Source organism: Triturus cristatus, chromosome 5_2, assembly GCF_964204655.1.
Source record: "Triturus cristatus chromosome 5_2, aTriCri1.1, whole genome shotgun sequence".
In the NCBI taxonomy this organism is placed as follows: Eukaryota; Metazoa; Chordata; class Amphibia; order Caudata; family Salamandridae; genus Triturus; species Triturus cristatus.
The window spans coordinates 302,102,340-302,121,652 of record NC_140588.1 but is presented as its reverse complement, the minus strand read 5'-3'; the positions used below and the strand labels follow the sequence as shown (position 1 = coordinate 302,121,652).

Sequence of the window (19,313 nt, the reverse complement as noted above, 5' to 3'; positions counted from 1 at the left end):
GTCTCCCCGTAGCCTGCAAAGTGATGCCCACCTAAGTAGCATGTACACAGTGTGGCCCCCTGTTTGTGTGCATTTCTCTCCACCATGACCTCCAGTCCACACACTTGCACCCAGTGTGGCCCCCACCAAGGTCAGTGCTCGTTCAACGTTCTTTACAGCCGACTGCCTGCAGTTACATTCCATTCCATTCCCCATCTCCTGGAGCTCTAAGACTCTCTTTTTGCAGTGCCCCAATGTGAAAGTCTTGTCTTGTTCCATGGTGTCTAGGCATCTGTATACTTTCAATGCCCAGCAATACCATAGGTCTGGTCGATGAGGGTAACCATCATTCCCATATCTGCAGTAATGCTGGGGAGCTTGTGACTGGTCCCCATGTGAGGGCTGGCCTGAGGTCTCGCTTCTGCTTCAGAGAGGGCCCAAGTCAAACTCTCCCCTTGTGCAGTCTTCCCTAGCAGCATGCACTCACCACTGCCATTATCTCAGACAGAGCTTTCCTTGCCCAGTGTGCTCTCCTATGTTTCACTCCACTTCTGATTAGCTGGTTTGCTATTGGGAGTCTCTGCTCCATGTTCCAGGTTTTGAGGAATCTTTGAATTCGATTAGGGTATTAATGGAAGCTGATATCATTGGGCTCGATCATAGCTCGTATGACCTGCATCTGCTACATATTTCCATAATACCATGGTCCCATGTGACCATTTTAGATAAAATATGAGTTCTTTAGTAGTTAACTGAGTTGTTTGTAAACATGAAAACACCTTTGTTCTGTTCAAAGGTGTAGAGTGGCCATTTTTGTGAAAAAAGTATTCCAAGAAGAATTTCTGAGGATTTTAACATCTTGATTTTGCTTCACAGTTTCCAAGTATACTTTGTATGTTTTCTTCTGCCAATTGGGATTTTGGTAGATAGTAAAAATTTGATAAATTCTTTGCTCACCTCGCATACAGGATTACTCTTTTTTCCAACTCTAATTCATGCATTAAGTCTGGGTTTGGACAGCACAGTTGTCAAATAGATCTATTGCTAACAACGTACTTATTGTAGGTTTGGGTCTGCCCCTTTCAAACATTGACTTGTCAATGATATCTTGGCTCGGCGCAGTGGAGTAGCCATCTCTCACCTAATGTTATTGATTATTTGGGGGCATTCTTGTGCTTCCACTTAAGTGCTTGTGTTGAACTGCATGAGAGACTATTTTACTTCTGTAACCTTCTCTCTCTGCTTCTGCTGGCCCCCTCCCTTGGGTCTCGGTCTTTTCTCTCCATTCTCTGTGTGCTCCTCAATGCCCACTTCCTGCCGCCCTCTCCTGTCTCCTATCTGCCCCCCTCTACATGTTCCTCATCACCTCCCCACTGACCATCTACTCTTTTTTGTCCCTCCCTCCTTCTCCTGTATACTCCTTGTCAACCACCACCCTTTTGTATTCTTCCCTACACTAACCTTCATTTTTTCTTATTCTTGTCCACTCCCCACTTCCAAACATCTTCTTGCATTCTGCCCTCCCTATTGACGTTGTCTGCTCTTCCCTCCTGGCATCTTGTAATTAGAGCCGCTGAGACCATATATTTTTCCTTGTTCTATAAACAAAAGTGAGTTGTAGTGAATGCTTCCTTGCCTTCAGTATTGCCCTTTCTTGTTGCAATGCCAAAAGGAGGTTGAAAGCCAAAGGAGCATTTACTAAAGTCTATCCTTTCTTCCTACATTATAGAAACTAAGGACGGTCTGTAATGGCGGTTCCCCGACAATCTAATTTTTAATTTAGTGCTAGGGAAGTATCTCCCCTAAACCATGCCCCACTTGCAGGACGCTGATGCCTGTTACAGAGCTGCACAACATTTGCCTCTGGTGGCTAGGATGCAAGCATGATTCGAAATCCTCTGACAAAGGTCCGACGCCATTCCTTAGCTGGAGCTGATGGTCCCTGAATTTTCTGGACCATTGTTGAATCCCAGCAGGTCAAGACTTTTAGGAGGCTATGCTAAATCTTGTTTGGATGACTCTGGTTTCCACAGGAGCGCCTTCAAGCCCCACATATCTGTCATTGGCCGCCAGTTAGACTTTTGCTTCTAGTGCCCACCACGGTTCCAGCAGTTAGCAATGCCTCTGCACCGTTGGTGAATGCCACGCCAGTTACATTTGGTTCCGCGCAGGCTTCAGCTTCAGAGGTGCTAGTTCTGGATCTGACTCTCAAGCCAGTCTCTGATCCAGAAATAAGCTCACCTAGCTCTTAGCTGATGTCCTGCTGTGAGATTAGTGAGGCACAGCCTTTGCGGTGGGAAAATGTTGAGGCTGTGCTTTTGCTTCGACGCCAGTATTATCGACGACGTGAGGACATTTTTGGATCAGATGCGATTGCAATTCAGCGCCTTCAGGAGGAAGTGGACAACTTGGAGCCCCTGGTCTGGATTTGGACCCACAAAACGCCAGTGACCTTGATACCTCCCCTGAAATGGAATTGCACACCATTTTTGGGCCCCCAACAGAGTAAAGCTAATTTTTTTACAGTAGTGGTCCACAGAGCAGCAGAGATGCTGTAACTGCAGTTTCTCACTGATCTTTTCAAATACATGTTGCAGCCTGATCTTCTAACTTTGGAGCCTGTGCTGCCCTTCAACGGGCATCGATGGAGGCCTTGGCGGCAGCATTCGGGACTGTGTCCAGCGCCATTAGTGAGTAATTCTATTGCGAGGCCCACAGGCCTGCTCCTTTGGACCCTAATTTTTAGGACAAGTCTAGCGGCAGCGCGCATGCAAGACTGCTGTAGTAGATTATGGGAGAGAAGCCGAACCCACGCTCCTCCCATATTTTTCATTGGCTTATGTCGTCTTTTGTAAATGCTGCTTTCGGATTCATTAATAGGCTTGTTACCCCCGCGTTAGTATGGCCTTGTCTTCATCTGTACCCTCCCATGGCGACTGACCCCTTTACTTCGGTTGTTACACGGGACCTGTTATCTAGTCTGTAAGCACTATTTACTTTATTGAGTTTCTCTTACTGCAGGCCGGACATGCGCTGCTTCAGCTGAAACCGCTTGTGTTTTTTTAAGCAGCACCGCCGCTCCCGTAACACGGGTGCCTGCTTTCAATCACTTTAAACCGGCATTATCTTGTGTCTGTCTCAACCCCCCCAAGTAAAATAGATTTAGAAATGATTAGCGAATTAAGTCATGAGAATTCCAGGGAGCACATAATCCTGTGCTAATGGGCTGAAACCGACAACAGCACATCTGTGCTGCATGCCATCTACACTAAAGCCACCTGATCGGTCCTTTTCAAAAGCCTGTTTTATTACAAACAACACCACCACCACCATCAATACCACCACCTCCACCACAACCAATAACACCACCACCAACACCAACACCACCAATACCACCGCCAATACCAATACCACACCAATAATACCACCACCACCACCACCAATACCACCTCCACCACCAATACCACCACCAATACTGAACTTGCTTCAGTTAGTCAAGGGCCCCACACACATAGCTGGGCATACACTTGACCTTATCTTCGCTAATTTCTCGAATATCACAGTCCTTCCCTCCTTTCCTCTCACCTGGTCTGATCACCATCTTGTCCCTTTTGACCTAGAGCTAAATCTGAGACCCACTCCTACTGTCGTCAGGAAAGTGCTGGGAAGAAAGTGGCATAAAGTTTCCTGTGCAACCTTTGACCCTTTATTCAACTATCAGCCGGACCTTCTGCCTAGTGACATTGATGAAAATGTGTCCAGACTCAATTCCGCACTGCTCCTCGCCATCGATTCCATTGCCCCTCTCAAACCCATCACTTCTGCCAGAACACGCCCCTCTGCTCCTTGGTTCTCTCTAACTCTCCGTGAGGAAAAAAGCCGCTGCAAACTACTTGAACGCAAGTGGCGGCAGAAATATGACCCTGAATCTAAAACAATCTACAAAATTGCTTTGAAAAAATTTCTCAAATTAAAAAAAGTTACCATGAGAGACTATTTCTCACTACAAATCTCCAACGCTAAGAACTCTTCTAAAACCCTTTTTAATATCGTCAAAGAGTTTGTAAATCCCCCCGCTAGGGCCGCACAGAACCCTTCTAGCCAGGCACTATGTGATGGACTGTCTGACTATTTCCTTGAGAAAATTGATAAAATTAGAACTTCGTTTCCTATTGAGGAATCCCCCCTGGTCCCCCCTGTGATGGCCCCGGAATCTGCCTCCTTACAGTCTTACAATGAGCTGACTCCTGAGACCGCACTTAGGTTACTTACCCAGTGCAGATCTGGTTCTCCTTCCGACATTATTCCCGCTAAGACCATGGGTGACCTGGCCCCTTCATTGGTTTATCCGTTTCTCTCTATCTGGAATGCCTCCCTCCACCATGGCATCTTTCCAACTACGTGGAAGGAAGCTCTGCTGGTCCCCATTCTGAAAAAGCCTGATGCCGATCCTACAAAATTTTCTAACTTTCGCCCCATCTCCCTCCTCCCCAAACCCGCAAAAATTTTGGAAAAGGCTGTGCAGCTGCAACTAACAGAATATCTAGAAAAAAACTCTTTACTACACGACTCCCAATCTGGCTTCAGAGCAGGTTTCAGTACTGAGACTGCTCTCTTGGAAGTGGCTGAGACTATCCGTGAGTGTGTGGATAGGGGCGAGGAGGCCATGCTGGTCCTCCTCGACCTATCCGCCGCTTTTGATACGGTTTCACATACCATCCTATTAAACCGTTTAAAGCAGGTCGGAATTGGTGGCTCCGCTCTCGCCTGGATTGAATCTTTCCTCACTGGCAGAACTCAGAAGGTGGTGCTTAGGCCTTTCAAATCAGAGGGTAAACCCCTGTTGTGTGGTGTCCCGCAGGGCTCTGCCCTGAGCCCTCTGTTTTTTAACGTTTACCTCGCACCCTTGGCCGCAGTGGTGGAGTCTTGTGGAGTCAGAGTGGTCTCTTATGCTGATGATACTCAGTTGATATTTTCCTTTAGAGACCACTCGGACTCCACCTTTGTCAACTTCCGCCATTGTCTGGATAACATCTGTGCCTGGATGACCATCAACCACCTTAGACTTAATGCTGACAAGACGGAAGTCTTGTTTTTCAACCAGAAAACTCCAATATCCTCTAGCCTGTGGTGGCCTACAGCACTTAACCCTGCGCCTACCCCTGTTCAATCTGCACGCAACCTGGGCTTTCAATTCGACGATACACTTTCTTGCAAAGCGCAAATCAATAAGGTCACCTCTGCCTGCTTCATGAAGCTTCGCATGATTAAAAAGATCCTTCCCTACCTTCCCCTGGATGCCCGTAGAACGATCACTCAGGCCCTCATCACTTCTCATCTAGACTACGCCAACAGCTTATACGCGGGTGCCCCTCAATATCTGATCGCTCGTCTTCAGATCGTTCAGAATGCGGCAGCCAGACTGATCGGAAACATCCCCTACCGTCAATCGGCTGCCTCCTATTGCAAAGAGCTTCACTGGCTCCCCATTGCAAGCCGCATTCAATTTAAGATCCTCACCCTCGCCTTTCGAGCTGTCAACGGCCTTGGACCTGGATACCTGAAAAAGCGAGTAGCAATATCTCAATCTGCTAGATCACTGAGATCTAACCACTTACGCCTTCTGACTGCACCTCGCTTTCGAAGTTCCAGAATGGGTGGTAGAGGGTTCAGCGTAATTACTGCTAAGCTATGGAACTGTCTCCCACTCGACCTCAGGCTCTGCCCGTCTGAATCCATCTTCCGTAGTAAACTAAAAACATGGCTGTTCTCCAGTTTATGATTCCCGTCTTGCAATCGGCTTGACTACTCCCTTCTTTCTGAGTTTCTGTATTAGCGCCGGGACACCCCTCCGGGGGTAGCTGCGCGCTTTATAAGCTACTTAAATAAATAAATAAATACCACCACCTCCACCAATACCACCACCTCCACCAATACCACCACCTCCACCAATATCACCACCACCACCAATGCCACCACCACCAATACCACTAGCACCAATACCACCACCATCAATACCACTAGCACCAATACCTCCACCACCAATATCACCACAACCAATACCACCACTACCTCCACCACCAATACCACCCCCCCACCAATACCCCCCCCACCAATACCCCCACCACCAATACCAGCACCACAAATACCACAACTAATGCCACCAATACCACCAATGCCACCACCAATACCACCACCAATACCACCACCACTATCACTACCACCACACCATTACTATTGTACTATTAGTATTGTAAATAACGATGCCTTTTATTTATGTTTTAAACCCCAAATCATAAATAAAAGGCATTGTCATTTACAATGCCAATAGCTCAAACTCTTGTGAATGCGAGACCTATTTCATTGCAAATGCTTGTTGGGCGCAGCATCTGACACTGGACAGCAGTGTGGTTGAGGCTTTGGCCAGCACGTGGAATTTGAATGCTTTGCTTAATGTCCCATCTGACAGGGAATCCAAGCGAATTGATTCATTTAGCAACATGGGTTTAAATTTGTTTGGTTGATTTGAGAAACTTGACTGTTCTCTCCCTTTAAACTGCTCAGGGTCAGAATTGTGCCATCCCCCACATACTTAACGGCTGCACCCCTCGCCTTGTCTACTGATTCGATAGCGACTCTTCCGTTAATGCTAAGGCCATTCTGTTTTTACAGACACATTCTCTCGCACACTCCCTCCCAGACCTCCCCCCTCCAGTGTTTTAAGCAGGTTCTCTTGCTTAGGGAATGGCAGTGTTTACAAAAAGATATATATACCAGGGCAGCATTACGTCTCCTACTTTTTAAAAAGGGATAAACAATTCTATGAAATGTAAGCATTAATGTTTTTCAAGTACTGCATGATTGTCAGATGCATAATCATCTGCTCTCACGCTGGAGCTAATTTTCCACCCACAGCCTCTCTCAGCAGTATGTTTGTGACAGTGTAGCATTTAGGCAAAAACACGATCTATTGTTTTTTGTTTGGAAGTTTCCCTGGTAGGAAATAAGCTGATAATTATAGCCGGCACGATGTAGATTTTTTATACCATTGAATCATTTTTTTTTTTTTTGCTTCTCAAATACACGCCCTTTATTCTGCCTTGTCATTTAGGGTGTGTTAAGTAGATTGATGTAGTAGACGTATCAACTTTAGTGTGAAACGCGATACACTGTTTATTTTCTGCAAATGCATTTCTGAATAATTTCGCTATGTGACATGTTTCAAACCTAGAAAATTGTGTAACAGAATGAGAAGGCGTTTCAGTGAATGTGACTTTTTATGGTTTGTTCCTCGACCTGAGGTGAAAACTCACAATCTGCACTTCCCATGCGCACATTCATTGTGTTCTTGCTTTTGCTTTGTATGCTGGCAGACAATTCTTAAACACCTAAACTCTAAAAGAAATGTGTCCATAGATTTCCCTGTACACAGAATAAAATTGAAATTGAGCCCAGTGGTTTAATCGTTTATAGGTTTATTTGTTTTCCCGTGGGCAGTGAAAGTAGCTTCTGCCCATTTAAAATTGTCTAACTCTCAGGAGCCATACTTATCTTGTGCTCACCAAATCTTTATGTAGGTGGACACATCACTGTGATGCTGCTGCCTTCTAAGCAAGCATTGGCAAATCCAATAGGTTTCGTCAACTTTGGGTAAGCAGTGCAGGAAAAATACAGGCACTGCTAGTTTTATGTGTCATTAATGCTATTATGCATCGTTGATTATAAATATTAAGTGGTAGTCCTGGCAAACCTTATCTGACAGCGTTAGGCGAAATTGTGTTGAAGTGGTGTGTGCATTTGTGTATGTGTACATTTGCGAATGTGTGTGTGATCTCCTTCCACGGATTGCTTTTTTCACCCGTTTGAATCTCTCACCTTGCAAAGCGGAGATCGCTATTAAAAGTCAATGAAGACATTTTCAATTGTTCACTATATAATCAAGATGGTCACCGGTGAATACTTTTGCTACCCCTTTTCTCTCTCACTTTATGGCTCTTCACAGCAGCATGAAAGTTGCTTCTTCAAGTACTTTACTACCGCCACTGTAGTAAGAACATAGTTATACTACACCCAGCCGTTTCATGCACTAAAATTGGTTCTCAGACTGTTGTTTTGTCAAAAAATCCCCCTCTTAATTTAGTTAAGGAGGGAGCTTTCGATACGACGTCTCTAGTTTACAGAATTCTTCCCAAAAACTTATGTGGCGTGATCTGTTACTCCTTCCCATCCTGAATGGGGATTTACTTCATCCCTTGGTTGAGTTAATTGCTCAACATTTCCAGGGCGAGAAAAAGTCAGATTGGAGTTTGGGATTTCCCACAAATGTACATGTTGGTAGGAGTTCCGAAACTTCCAATGCAAAACACACTTTGCATTGTTTTGCACTGCAGCTGACTGTTTTAATTGTTTTTATTGGCACTACATTGTGAACACCAAACCTACTGTTTCTGCCATTGTTTGCTTTTCATAAAGTAAGGATCCTCCCATTTTTATTGTGCTTTACCTGCTTAAAAATCGTGTACCGTCCCTCGCCATGGCCGCTATCTTTTTGAGGTTTCTTCATCTGCATTGGGGTCTTTTGCTTTGTCCACTCACTCCATTAATTCAAAAGCCAATGATAATACATCAGCTTAATGTAGTTCCAGATAATTATTACTCAATTGATGACCTTTTTAAGTTAAACACACCACATGAAGACAGACCTTATCTTTAATATCAGGTGACTTGTATTTGTCTATGGTAACATTCGAAGGACGATTTGATGGTGTATAGTACGCTGATGAATATAAGCTTCATTATTCCGTACCAAGTCCGCAGTGTTTTTATTTTTCAAATGAGATGATTGCACTTAGAAGCAGCTACAGATTTTGAAATATATATTTAATCTGCTTTGATCTATGGTAACTGATTTGATTGGGTACTTTATTAATGCGTCTTTTAATTTGCATGTGGTAATTCGTTCAATAATTAGATAACAGTATATTTCTCTAAAATCAGAGCATTAATTAATTAAGATCTTAAATATGTAATTATGGGTTTGTGTGCTTCCTTAATAGATGCCTTTGCCACTCAACAATTCTGAGGGATTTTGGGCCGTATGTACTAAAGCATTTTCCCATAGAGACAGAATGGATAAAGCTATTAGATACATCTGGCTCTTTGTGAGTGGAATTCTGTCATCTCCGCTGAGATACTAAACTTTGGGGTATCGTGCTCTTGTCTCCTAAGCATACTGACTCTCCTGAGGTGCACAATCGATCCTTTTTAAAAAATGATAATGGTATGCTCTTTTCCGGGCTCCTGGTTACTTTGGTCTACTTGAGCTAGTTAAGCTTGCCCAATGAGTTCTTTCACACAATATGAATCTCCTGCCACTCTTTCCTTTTGGTTCCGTGTGCCTGGACTCTGTCAGGTTTACTTCTAGGTACTGCATTTTTTTAGGACTGGATTTTAAAGTTAGTTTGCAGATCATCTCTAGACTTCTTCTCCCAGGTTCCAGTAGGACCTCCTCTTCCACATGGTAGTAAAGCATGGGTTCCCTCCTCCACCCCTTTGCATTAGTTGACTCCTGTGACTGTTTCTACACCCCCAGCAGTTGCTTTGAGTGCATGGTTGCTCACCTCTGGCTCTTCTGCTCATGGCGTTATCTATCACAAACTGAATTCATCACTGAGGGATATAACAAAGTGCCACACCCTTGGTGTGGGGATGGATATGATCATTTTACCTAGAAAACGGGGCTTGTGTGGCAGAAGATCTTGTATTCATTTAATCTGATTTACCTTTGCTAAAGGTATTCAAGCTCCATTCATCTATATTGGCATTAGTGTAATAAGAAAACAGTAACACATTTTCATCTGGTATGATTAAGTAAACATATGATTTTTTCCTTTGTCTTGTACTATTCTGAATTTTATATGAAAAGCATATGCATGTATATTGTGTGGAATTTTGTATTGTTGAGCATATGCATGTTGAAGACAGTTAGTAACATATGTTCCTTATTTATTTTCAGATTGCCTGTTTGACATCTGTTGACCAGTTGCAGTTGTACCAACGGTTGAAATTTGAACGAGGTATTTTAATTTAATGCAGTTAATCTCTGTTTTCTTGAAGGGTTGACTCATTTTACCAAGCACTTTCAACTTCTCGAGTATGGAAGGTTTATTTAGGCTAACAGGAGATATGGTCCTCACATTTGCAACCTGAAGTAGTATTTGCTATAATCAGGGTTTGGTGTGTTGATGCAGTGTATGTAAGTATACACCACCCACAGGACATTAACACATTTGACACAGCAGATCTAATTAGGAGAGAGATATTGGTGACTTATTTATTGACTTATTTGCTTTATGTAGCAGCCACGAAGGATTGCCCCCTGGCTAATTGAAGATGCTCGGTTGCAAAGAGACGTCAAACAAGAGTTAGTAAAGGGTTCTTGGAGTGAAAGGCATGTGGGTACAAGCTATGTCTCTAACATCTGAACTGCATGGTTAGTAGGCAAATTGTAGGGTTTTCAAGCATTTAGGACACGGAGATGTAGCTAGCTTATTACTAAGCCGTTTCAGAGGTTAGATGAAACTTCAGTTCTATGTCAGGGCCGGAGGCGAGGATTATGCTATTCTTTCTTCACTTTAATGAACAGCAGCCATTTGAAGTTAACAAAACAAACTACTCTCCTCTGCACCAATCACAGGGCTCCGAGGTGATGGTAGTCCTCTGGTATTGTCCATTCCCTGTCTTTCTTCGCTGCTTGCAGCCAGATAAGTCCTGTTTTACTTCACTCATAGTGATTCCATTGTTGTGTTTTTTCTCGAATATTTTAGCCGTTGAACTACTGTTTAGTCAGTTTATAATTAAGTTTAGGCGTTGAACTACTGTTTAGTGAGTTTATAATTAATTTGAGCTGTTGAACTGCTGTTTAGTCTGTTGTACTTATTTATGTAATTGTTTTTCCCCTCAGGCATCTCTCGCGCCAATGCGCTTTATTGATTTACGGTCCTGTCTTCAGTCCGCAGGTGTGTGCTTTGCCTTCCTTTATATTTGTGCCGGATCCAGGGGGGTTTTTGTTTCCCTCATTTTCGCCTGAGGCACTTTAGGCGTCGGCCCGCGAGGGCGGTCTGACCCCGCATACTTTTTTCACTATTCTGGTGAATTTTCTGTAAACGTGCTTCTTTTCCCTAACATTCTTAGTGCGCGAGTAACTCGCAACCAGCCGTGGGAGCGTTCCTCCCTAGCGGCTGCGTAGTTGGTGCGGCTCGCCGTGCTTTCATCCCGACCCTTGAAGGCGTGTTTGTATGTCCTCCTCACTGCGTGCGTTCCCGAGATTCCGCGCATTCCACCCATTTTTCGATCTCTGGATCGCACTGCAGTGAACAAGCCTCTGCCTGCCTGTACACCGCTTGACGATCTGTCTCTGCCATTAGGCAGCTGTACATTTATGAATGCCCCTTGAGCCTGTAATGGTCGGTATTTGCCTTTCAAAGACAGTGTGCTGGTGGTTGTGTCCAGTCTGGGGGGGTCTGTATCTTTAGGCCTTTATAACTCTCTGAGGAGTCGGTATTGCAGCATGTGACCTGTTGGGGCCCGTTTTGTTTTCTAGCAGGCTGCCCTTCTATATTTTGGCACCAGGGCTGTTGGGTCCCAGGGCTTTGTTCCCTAACACGAGCACTTCACGAGTAGGCTGACACCCAGCCCCCCTTATTGCGAGGTAAACTCTCTCCCTAATTTCTTCCACTTACCTGGGTAGTGTCACTCTCCTGTCCTCATGGAATCCTATCAAGACGACACATACCAAGAAGACCATTGGGAGGAAGACCCACTCACAGCGCTTCAGTGGGATGATGATTTTTATGACGCTGTAGATTCATCTATCTATAAAGCGGTGGAGCAGGCTATGGTTCCTCTAGAGGACCGCCTCTCCCGCAAGATTGAGCAAGCCTGTGATAAACTGGCCAGGGCAACTCAGGCCATTCCGGCCTCTCTTCCTTCCAGCAGAGCCCCCGTTGACTCTCAATCCCCCCCCCCCCCCCCCTGCCAAACGATCCTGAAATGCAGGGGTTGACACGGACGCCTTTGCCCGCCTTAAACAGGCTTTCCTGACAAGCAACCCTCCACCGACGACCCCCACTACTCCTGGGGACGCTGCTCAAGGGGACGATGACGATGCCACCGGTCCTTCACGGCCCGGGCGCCCTTCAAATCCTGCGCCTGAGACAGGTGACCAGAACCTCTGCGCAGATATGTTAAATCCTGTTGACATTTTGCACCCTAGATCTTCTGACTGGGCGCCCTGTGACAAGGTCTCCCAATACGTCGCCAGCTGCATCCGCCGGCTGTTAGAGGCCTCAGTACGTAACTGACTTAGGGTGGAGTGCCCTGGCCCCTCTTTAGAAGGTAAGGCGGCGGCCACCCCTGAAATTGACCCTCGCATGGCGACGTTTCTGCAGAAATTTGTCAAAGACCTTAAGAAGGGTATTAACAGGTCTTGGCGGGCTTGCCAAGACAAGCTCCTTGATATCTTAGGGCCCATAACAAAAATCCTTGATATGGCAGGAGAGGCCAAATCGTCAGGGTCCCTGATCTCCCCAGAGAACCTCTCGTCTTGGGCCCAGCGCGTCGTAGTATTTCTTGGAAATGCCAACGGCGCAGATCCCTCCCGATAAAAGTGGACCCCAAGCTTTGGGATGTGGCAGACTCAGAGGCGGGCCCCATTGCCCAGGGAGGCCTTTTTGGCGAGCCCTTTATAAAAGAACTGGGGCGCTTCGTAAATACCTTTACGTCTTTGGACAGGGCGCAATCCTCTATACGGAAGGTGTTTCGCCCTCAGGTTTTCTGGGGGGCCAGCCGAGGCAGGGGCTGCTTGACCGGCCGCCCTAACCAGCTCCGAGGGCAAGGCTCCAACCAAGGATCTTACCAGGATCAAGCCAGATTTGGCAACTTCTATCCTACAAGAGGACGGTGAGGCAAGAGGCGGTGGTGCCTCCAGCTCTGCTGGTGAGTGTTCTCCCTTCTTCCCTTCTAAAAGTGGGGAGCCGTCTGGCACATTTTTTCCAGGCCTGAACTTCTGTCACGGGGGACGCATGGGTACTCCAAACTGTTCAAGGGTTTCATATAGAGTTTCATGGGGAACCCTTTCAATCTGCTCCGCCACAACCTCTTGTTTTTTCGGCGGCAGACGACGCGTTGGTCGACCAAGCGGTTCAATCTCTTTTGGACAAAGGGGCGGTTGTGGAAACCCTACCCCATCCTCACGGCTTCATCAGCAATCTCTTTGTGGTGGACAAAACGGACGGGGGCCAGAGGCCCGCCATCAACTTGCGCTAGTTCAACGAGTGGCTGGTTTATCGCCACTTCAATATGGACGGCATCCATCTTCTTCGTGATCTCCTCAGCCCGAACGACTGGATGGCGCGTCTCGACTTCAAGGACGCATATCTGACCATTCCTATTTTCCCTCCTCATCGGAGGTTCCTGCAATTTCACTGGCGAGACAGGGTGTACGAGTTCACCACCCTTCCTTTCGGTCTTTCTCCCGCTCCTTGGTGCTTCACCAAGGTTCTCCGTCCGGTGATCGAGCGTCTGCATGCGTCCGGTATTAGACTCCTAGTTCACTTGAACAACATCTTATTAATGGCACAATGCCCCAACGCCCTGACTCAGCAACTCCAAACGGTGGTCAATCTGCTCCAAAGCCTGGGCTTTATGATCAATGCGGCGAAGTCCACCATCGCACCGACCCAGAAGGTCATTTTCCTTGGATTTTCCATCGACTCCGTGGCTGCTACTCTGTCTTCCCTCACGGAAGATGACGAAAATCTGTCACGAACTCAGGAGAGCTCTCGCTCTGCAGCAACTCCCCCTCAGGCAACTAGCCCGCATCATGGGTCTTCTTTCAGCGTCGATTCAAGCTATCTTCCAGGACCCCTCCACTACAGGGCCTTATAGCACCTCAGGGCCCAACACCTTCGCAAAGGCTTCTCCTACTCTCGGAAGGTGTCACTCTCTGCGGAAGCCAGAAAAGAAATACAGTGATGGCTCTTCAATATGGAAGCCTGGAATGGGCGTGCAATCTTCGGTTCCGTGCCAGATATCGTTATTAAATCAGACGCCAGCAGATCAGGCTGGGGCGCGTATTGTGGCGAGTTCACGACGGGCGGTGTGTGGTCCCCGCAGGAGCAACACTTGCACTTTAACTGCTTGGAACTCCTGACGGGCTCGATTGCGATCCAGTGCTGGACCAAGGACTCTGTTCCGTCCTGCGTCCTTCTCAAGATGGACAACGTATCGGCCGTCCGATACATCAATCATCTTGGGGGCACGTGCTCGAGAGCGCTCTCGCACATGGCAGCAAACTTTTGGCAGTACTGCTTGGATCATCACGTTTCCGTAACGGCGGAATACCTGCTGGGTCAGGACAAACAGATTGCAGATTTTCTCTCCCGCCATTTTCACGAAGGGAGTCTTTGGAAGTTGCATCCAGGGGTCTTTGCGGATCTCCAGAGTATCTGGGGCCCGTTCTCAGTGGACCTGTTTGCCTCCTGTCTGGATCACCAGCTTCCCTGGTTCTTCAGTTGGAGACCAGATCCCCTGGCAGCGCGGACAGACACATTCCTTCAGAACTGGCGGGACGAACAGGGCACTGCCTTTCCCCGTTCAACATGCTCTCGAGAGTCTCAACCCAGGTGCGACGCCAGAGAGCGGACGTGGTTCTCATTTTCCCAATTTGGAGATCTCAAGTTTAGTTTCCGGTTCTTCTGAAACTTTCTTGAGATTCTCCAATCCCACTCCCCCGCTTTCCGACTCTCCTTTTCAATCCGGACAAAGTTCCCCACCCGCTTATAGCGCAGGGCTCTCACACCCTGATGGCGTGGTGGATTACAGGGGATGCTGGGCGGTCCCAGGCTTATCGGGAGCGGCTGAGAAATTCATGTCCAAGGCATGGGCCGACAGTACCATCAAGCGATACCTCTCTACTTGGAGGAGGTGGTATCGTTGGTGTGTGCGACGGAGTCTCTATCCCGTGGTGACAGATGTGACCACTATCCTGAATTTTTTGGCCTCCCTGGCGGAGGAGGGCTTGGCTTATAAAACTATCAACACCTTCCATTCCGCCATCTCGGCGGGTCATACCATGGTTAACGGGTCTCCTGTGGGCGATCATCCCTTGGTCTGCCATCTTCATCGAGGCATTTGTCTCTCTCTACCGCCTGAACCTCATTATTCTCAACTCTGGGATGTTAACCAGGTCTTAAATTTGTTTCTGTTCTGGCAGCTGAACAGGTTCCTCTCTAGGAAAGAATTGTCGGGGAAATTGGCGATGCTTCTCTGCCTTATATCCTGCAGGAGAGTTTTGGACGTTAGGGCCCTGGATATTTCCAGAAGAATCTTCTCTCCCTCAGGGGTCACATTTACTATTAGGAGACAAACAAAACGTGGGACAAAGTCCATCTCTTATCCTGCATTCCCGGATACTCCGAAGCTGTGCGTAGTCTCTTGCCTTAAGGCATATGAGGAAATGTCAGAGGAGTTCTGTCCTCCAGGAGAGCAGCAACAGCTTATTGCGCTCAACCCCAAAAGGCGGTTTCTTCCCCCACCATTGCCCGGTGGGTAAGGGGGGTCATGCAAGAAGCTGGAATTGACTTTCGAGCAATGGCCTCTAAGGCATTTACTCTAGGAGCTCGTCTGGAAGACATTCTGAATGCAGTAGATTGGTCTTCAGACTCTACTTTTAAACGGTTTTACTTTAAACCGGTTATTGATATGGCTCACCTGGTGGTGAGCAATCTTTAAACAAGCATAATCCTCGCCTCCGGTCCTGACATAGAATGAAAAATTTCCTAGCTATCGTAACGGAAAGTTTCAATTCTATTAAGGACTTGGAGGCTAGGATTATCCCGCCCAGGTTACAAATTTCTCTTTGATACCTTCCCTCCCTCGTACTGGGGTACCTAAGATGTTTTGCTATTGTATATATGACCATCTGTTGTTTGGTGTACCCTTCGCTCTGCTGTTTTCCCTACAGGCTAAACCTTAGCCATTGCTGTCGCTTATGCTTTATTTTGCGTTGCAGGCGATTCTGGTAAACAAGATTCATGAAGCCCCCTGGCTGGCTGGCCTTCAGCGACGAAAGAGGGAGAATGGACAGTAACAGAGGACTACTATCACCTTGGAGCCCTGTGATTGGTGCAGAGGAGAAGGGACATTCTATCCATGGACACTATCATTTTCTTGTGATATTCCTTATGTTTCATGGAAATAAAAGTTGGTTTTGTTAACTTCAAATGGCTGCTGTTCATTAAAGTGAAGAAAGAATAGCATAATCCTCGCCTCAGAGTCCTTAATAGAATTGAAACTTTCCGTTACGATAGCTAGGAAATTTGTCATTAGTGGGCCTTCTTCGCTTTGGGGTTGGGTGACAGAATGTGATGTCGTTATTGGCATGGGTAATAGGGATTTTGACAAGTCTGTATGTGGTGCTCTATTCATTTTATTTAAAAAAAAATACTTTTATTTGAAATTTTAATTTGAGATTACTGATTGTTGATTGAAAAGCTTCCAAGCATTACATTACAACCACAAATACCAGTATCTTCGAATATAGCTGCATCTTTGTATCATTTCAAGGCCTAACTTAATGTTATTTTCGTAAAAATCTAACTTAAGGCTAACTCTCTCTTCAGAAGTCCACATAGGCGTCCCTCTCCCACAAAATGTGTGGTAGAGTGGAAGGGACAAGAGAGTAAATCCCAAATTAGAATTCTCTATTTTCTCCAGAATTCCGGTGATGCGCTAGAAAAGTAAATGCCCCATTTGCTCCAACTGCACATCTGAAAGTCAAGATTGTCTTTTCTATTGGATGCTACACATGCACATCCCCACAACAAGAGAGAATTACACCTCATGCCCTTACTTCCTGAGAGTCCATTTGTGCTGTGCAATGGCGAAAGCAAGCATGCACTTGAGGGTGTCTCTTTCTCCATTTCAACCACTTTTGTTTGTAAATCTCTTTTGAGACTCCATCTTAGATTTATTTTATTTTATCAATTTATAGGGCGCAACAGCTACCCAAAAAGGGTTTCCCGGCGCCTAGACACAGCTAGTTTGAGGGCAGAAAGAGGGAGGTGGCTGTTGAGTGTTTATTGTTCAAACAGCCAGGTCTTAACAAGCTTTCTGAACCTAAGATAATTTCCTTCCTTTCGGATACAGGGGGGGAGCGTGTTCCAAAGGGAGGGTCCCAGATAGGCAAAGGATCTGCCACCTGTTCTTGCTCGTTTGAACCTTGGTATGCAGAAACAGGCTGCCGTCTGCGACCGGAGGTTTCTCTTGGGCGTATAGAGGTAGGCAAGAGTTTGGAGATATTTTGGTGCTGTACCTGCTTTAATTCTGAACATATAGTTCAGGGCTTTAAAGCGGATTCTGCTTCCGATCCTAAGCCAATGAAGATTCCTACGATGGTTCGAAACTCCGGAGTTCTTCGGAATATTGCAGAGTAGCCTGACCGCTGCATTTTGCACTACCTGTAGTCGTCCGATCACAGATTTGTTTGCGCCCAGGTACAGAATGTTGCCGTAGTCAAGCCTAGATGTGATAAGGGCATTGACTACGGTCTTTTGCGTTGACACAGGCAGCATCCAGAGGATCTTCCTCAACCATTTAACTATGGTGAAACATAGGCTGGTTACTTTACTGGCCTGTTTGTTCATGGATAGGGAATTGTCCAGTATAAAGCCCAAGTTACGGGCGTGGGTCACCGGGGTAGGAAAGGCGCCCATCTGATCAGGCCAATGTACGGGATTCCAGAGATCTTGATCTTTTCCCAAAATCAGTATTTCCGTCTTGTCGCCGTTTAGTTTTAACTGGTTTTTTGTCATCCAGTTCAAGATTTTTAATAGTCCTTCCTTAAGTAACGAAGGGGAGTGAGGACAAGATTCAGATAGGGAGAAGATGATTTGGGAGTCGTCAGCGTAGTTCATAAGCGTTAGACCTGATTTTTCAACAAGGTCGGCCAGAGGTTTTAGATACATATTGAAAAATAAAGGGCTTAGGATGGACCCCTGAGGCACTCCATGCGATGCAGGTAGGGTGTCTGAGACGGCTTGTGTAGATGCGATCTGGAAAGTTCGATTAGCCAGGAATGTGTTAATTCTCCCCTTTTCCCCTGATGTTTCTACGAACATGGGTCTTCCTTGTTTATCACTCAATAACAGAGACAGCAAAATTCACAGTCCCTATGTGAGAGCCAGATCAACTGCCCAGCTTTTCCATCTTCTTTCTTTGGGTGAACCCGTTGTCAGAAGGCTGCCTCCAAAGGCATGCAGACACCACAGTTGACCCACAATCTTCTCCACATGCACTGCACTCTCTGACTCCGGCCTCCCACCGGCACATTCTTTTCAGAAGGCTCGCTTGGAATGTGCAATTTTTAGGTATTCCAAGAAAACTAGAAGTCTTGGTTGAATCTGTGCCCCCTGAGGGGTCTGCCTCATTGTTTGATGCATTTAAACATACCCTTACAGATTGCATGGGTCTAGCTTGACCTTAGATTTCTGATAGAATTGCTTTCACAGGAGATTTTGTAGGTTGCCAGAACAGTTAGTTTTCTTGGCCTTGCGTGCTTAGCATAATGATTTCAATGTTATACAGGTTTGACAATAAACAATGGGGTGATTTTGAGGCTGGTGTTGTTTGTTCTTTCATTTTCATGTTGTGGTAAATTTTTGTCTGTCTGAATCTTTACTTTTATTATGATCGTTTTTTGTGTACGTGTCTCCATACAGTTTGATAGTAGAATGTGTGTTTGTTTCTCTCCAGTGACTAAAGAAAATAATTATAGTATTCAGGTTTGGAGTGTATTCCTCTGACTAATGAATTCCCCTGACTCCCCTGAGGAAGAGAAAGAGAGTTTCACATCGAACAGAACACCTTGATTATTTTCTCGCATTTCTTACATGGTATTGGACTTTTCCAAGGGATTGTGGCCTAGGTAGTCAAGACAAAATATTTTTTTCCAGATCTTTGAAGGACAATCTATTAAAATAGTAAATTAACTTGCTAAATCCATTGAACATTGTAATATAAAAGAAGTCTGTTTGGCCCGTGTTGATGTGGGTTCCTATAGGCTGTGGACAAATCAAACCGGAATCTGCGAGAGTCTAATCATGGGATGTAAGGAGATTCTGATGCCTTGTCATTCTGATCTCAGTTTCTATAGTGGATGTGAATCCAGATTTGTTGTCCTGGAGTAAGTTGTGAAATGCCACATGCTATTGTAGGTGTTTGGTTAGTTTGGATTTTGAAGTGTAGCAGTAATTGGTAAATTGTTTTGGGTCACC

General features: G+C 45.9%; 1 protein-coding gene across 1 annotated transcript in view; it reads left to right on the top strand.

Annotated features, from left to right (window-relative positions):
* The window catches only part of RNF144B (ring finger protein 144B), a 252,111-nt gene that overhangs the window by 195,996 nt on the left and 36,802 nt on the right, over positions 1-19,313 (top strand). Inside the window, exon 4 of the mRNA XM_085607055.1 lies at positions 9,995-10,055. Within this exon, the coding sequence (XP_085463181.1) occupies positions 9,995-10,055 (61 nt within the window). The remainder of the gene's footprint in view (positions 1-9,994; positions 10,056-19,313) is intronic.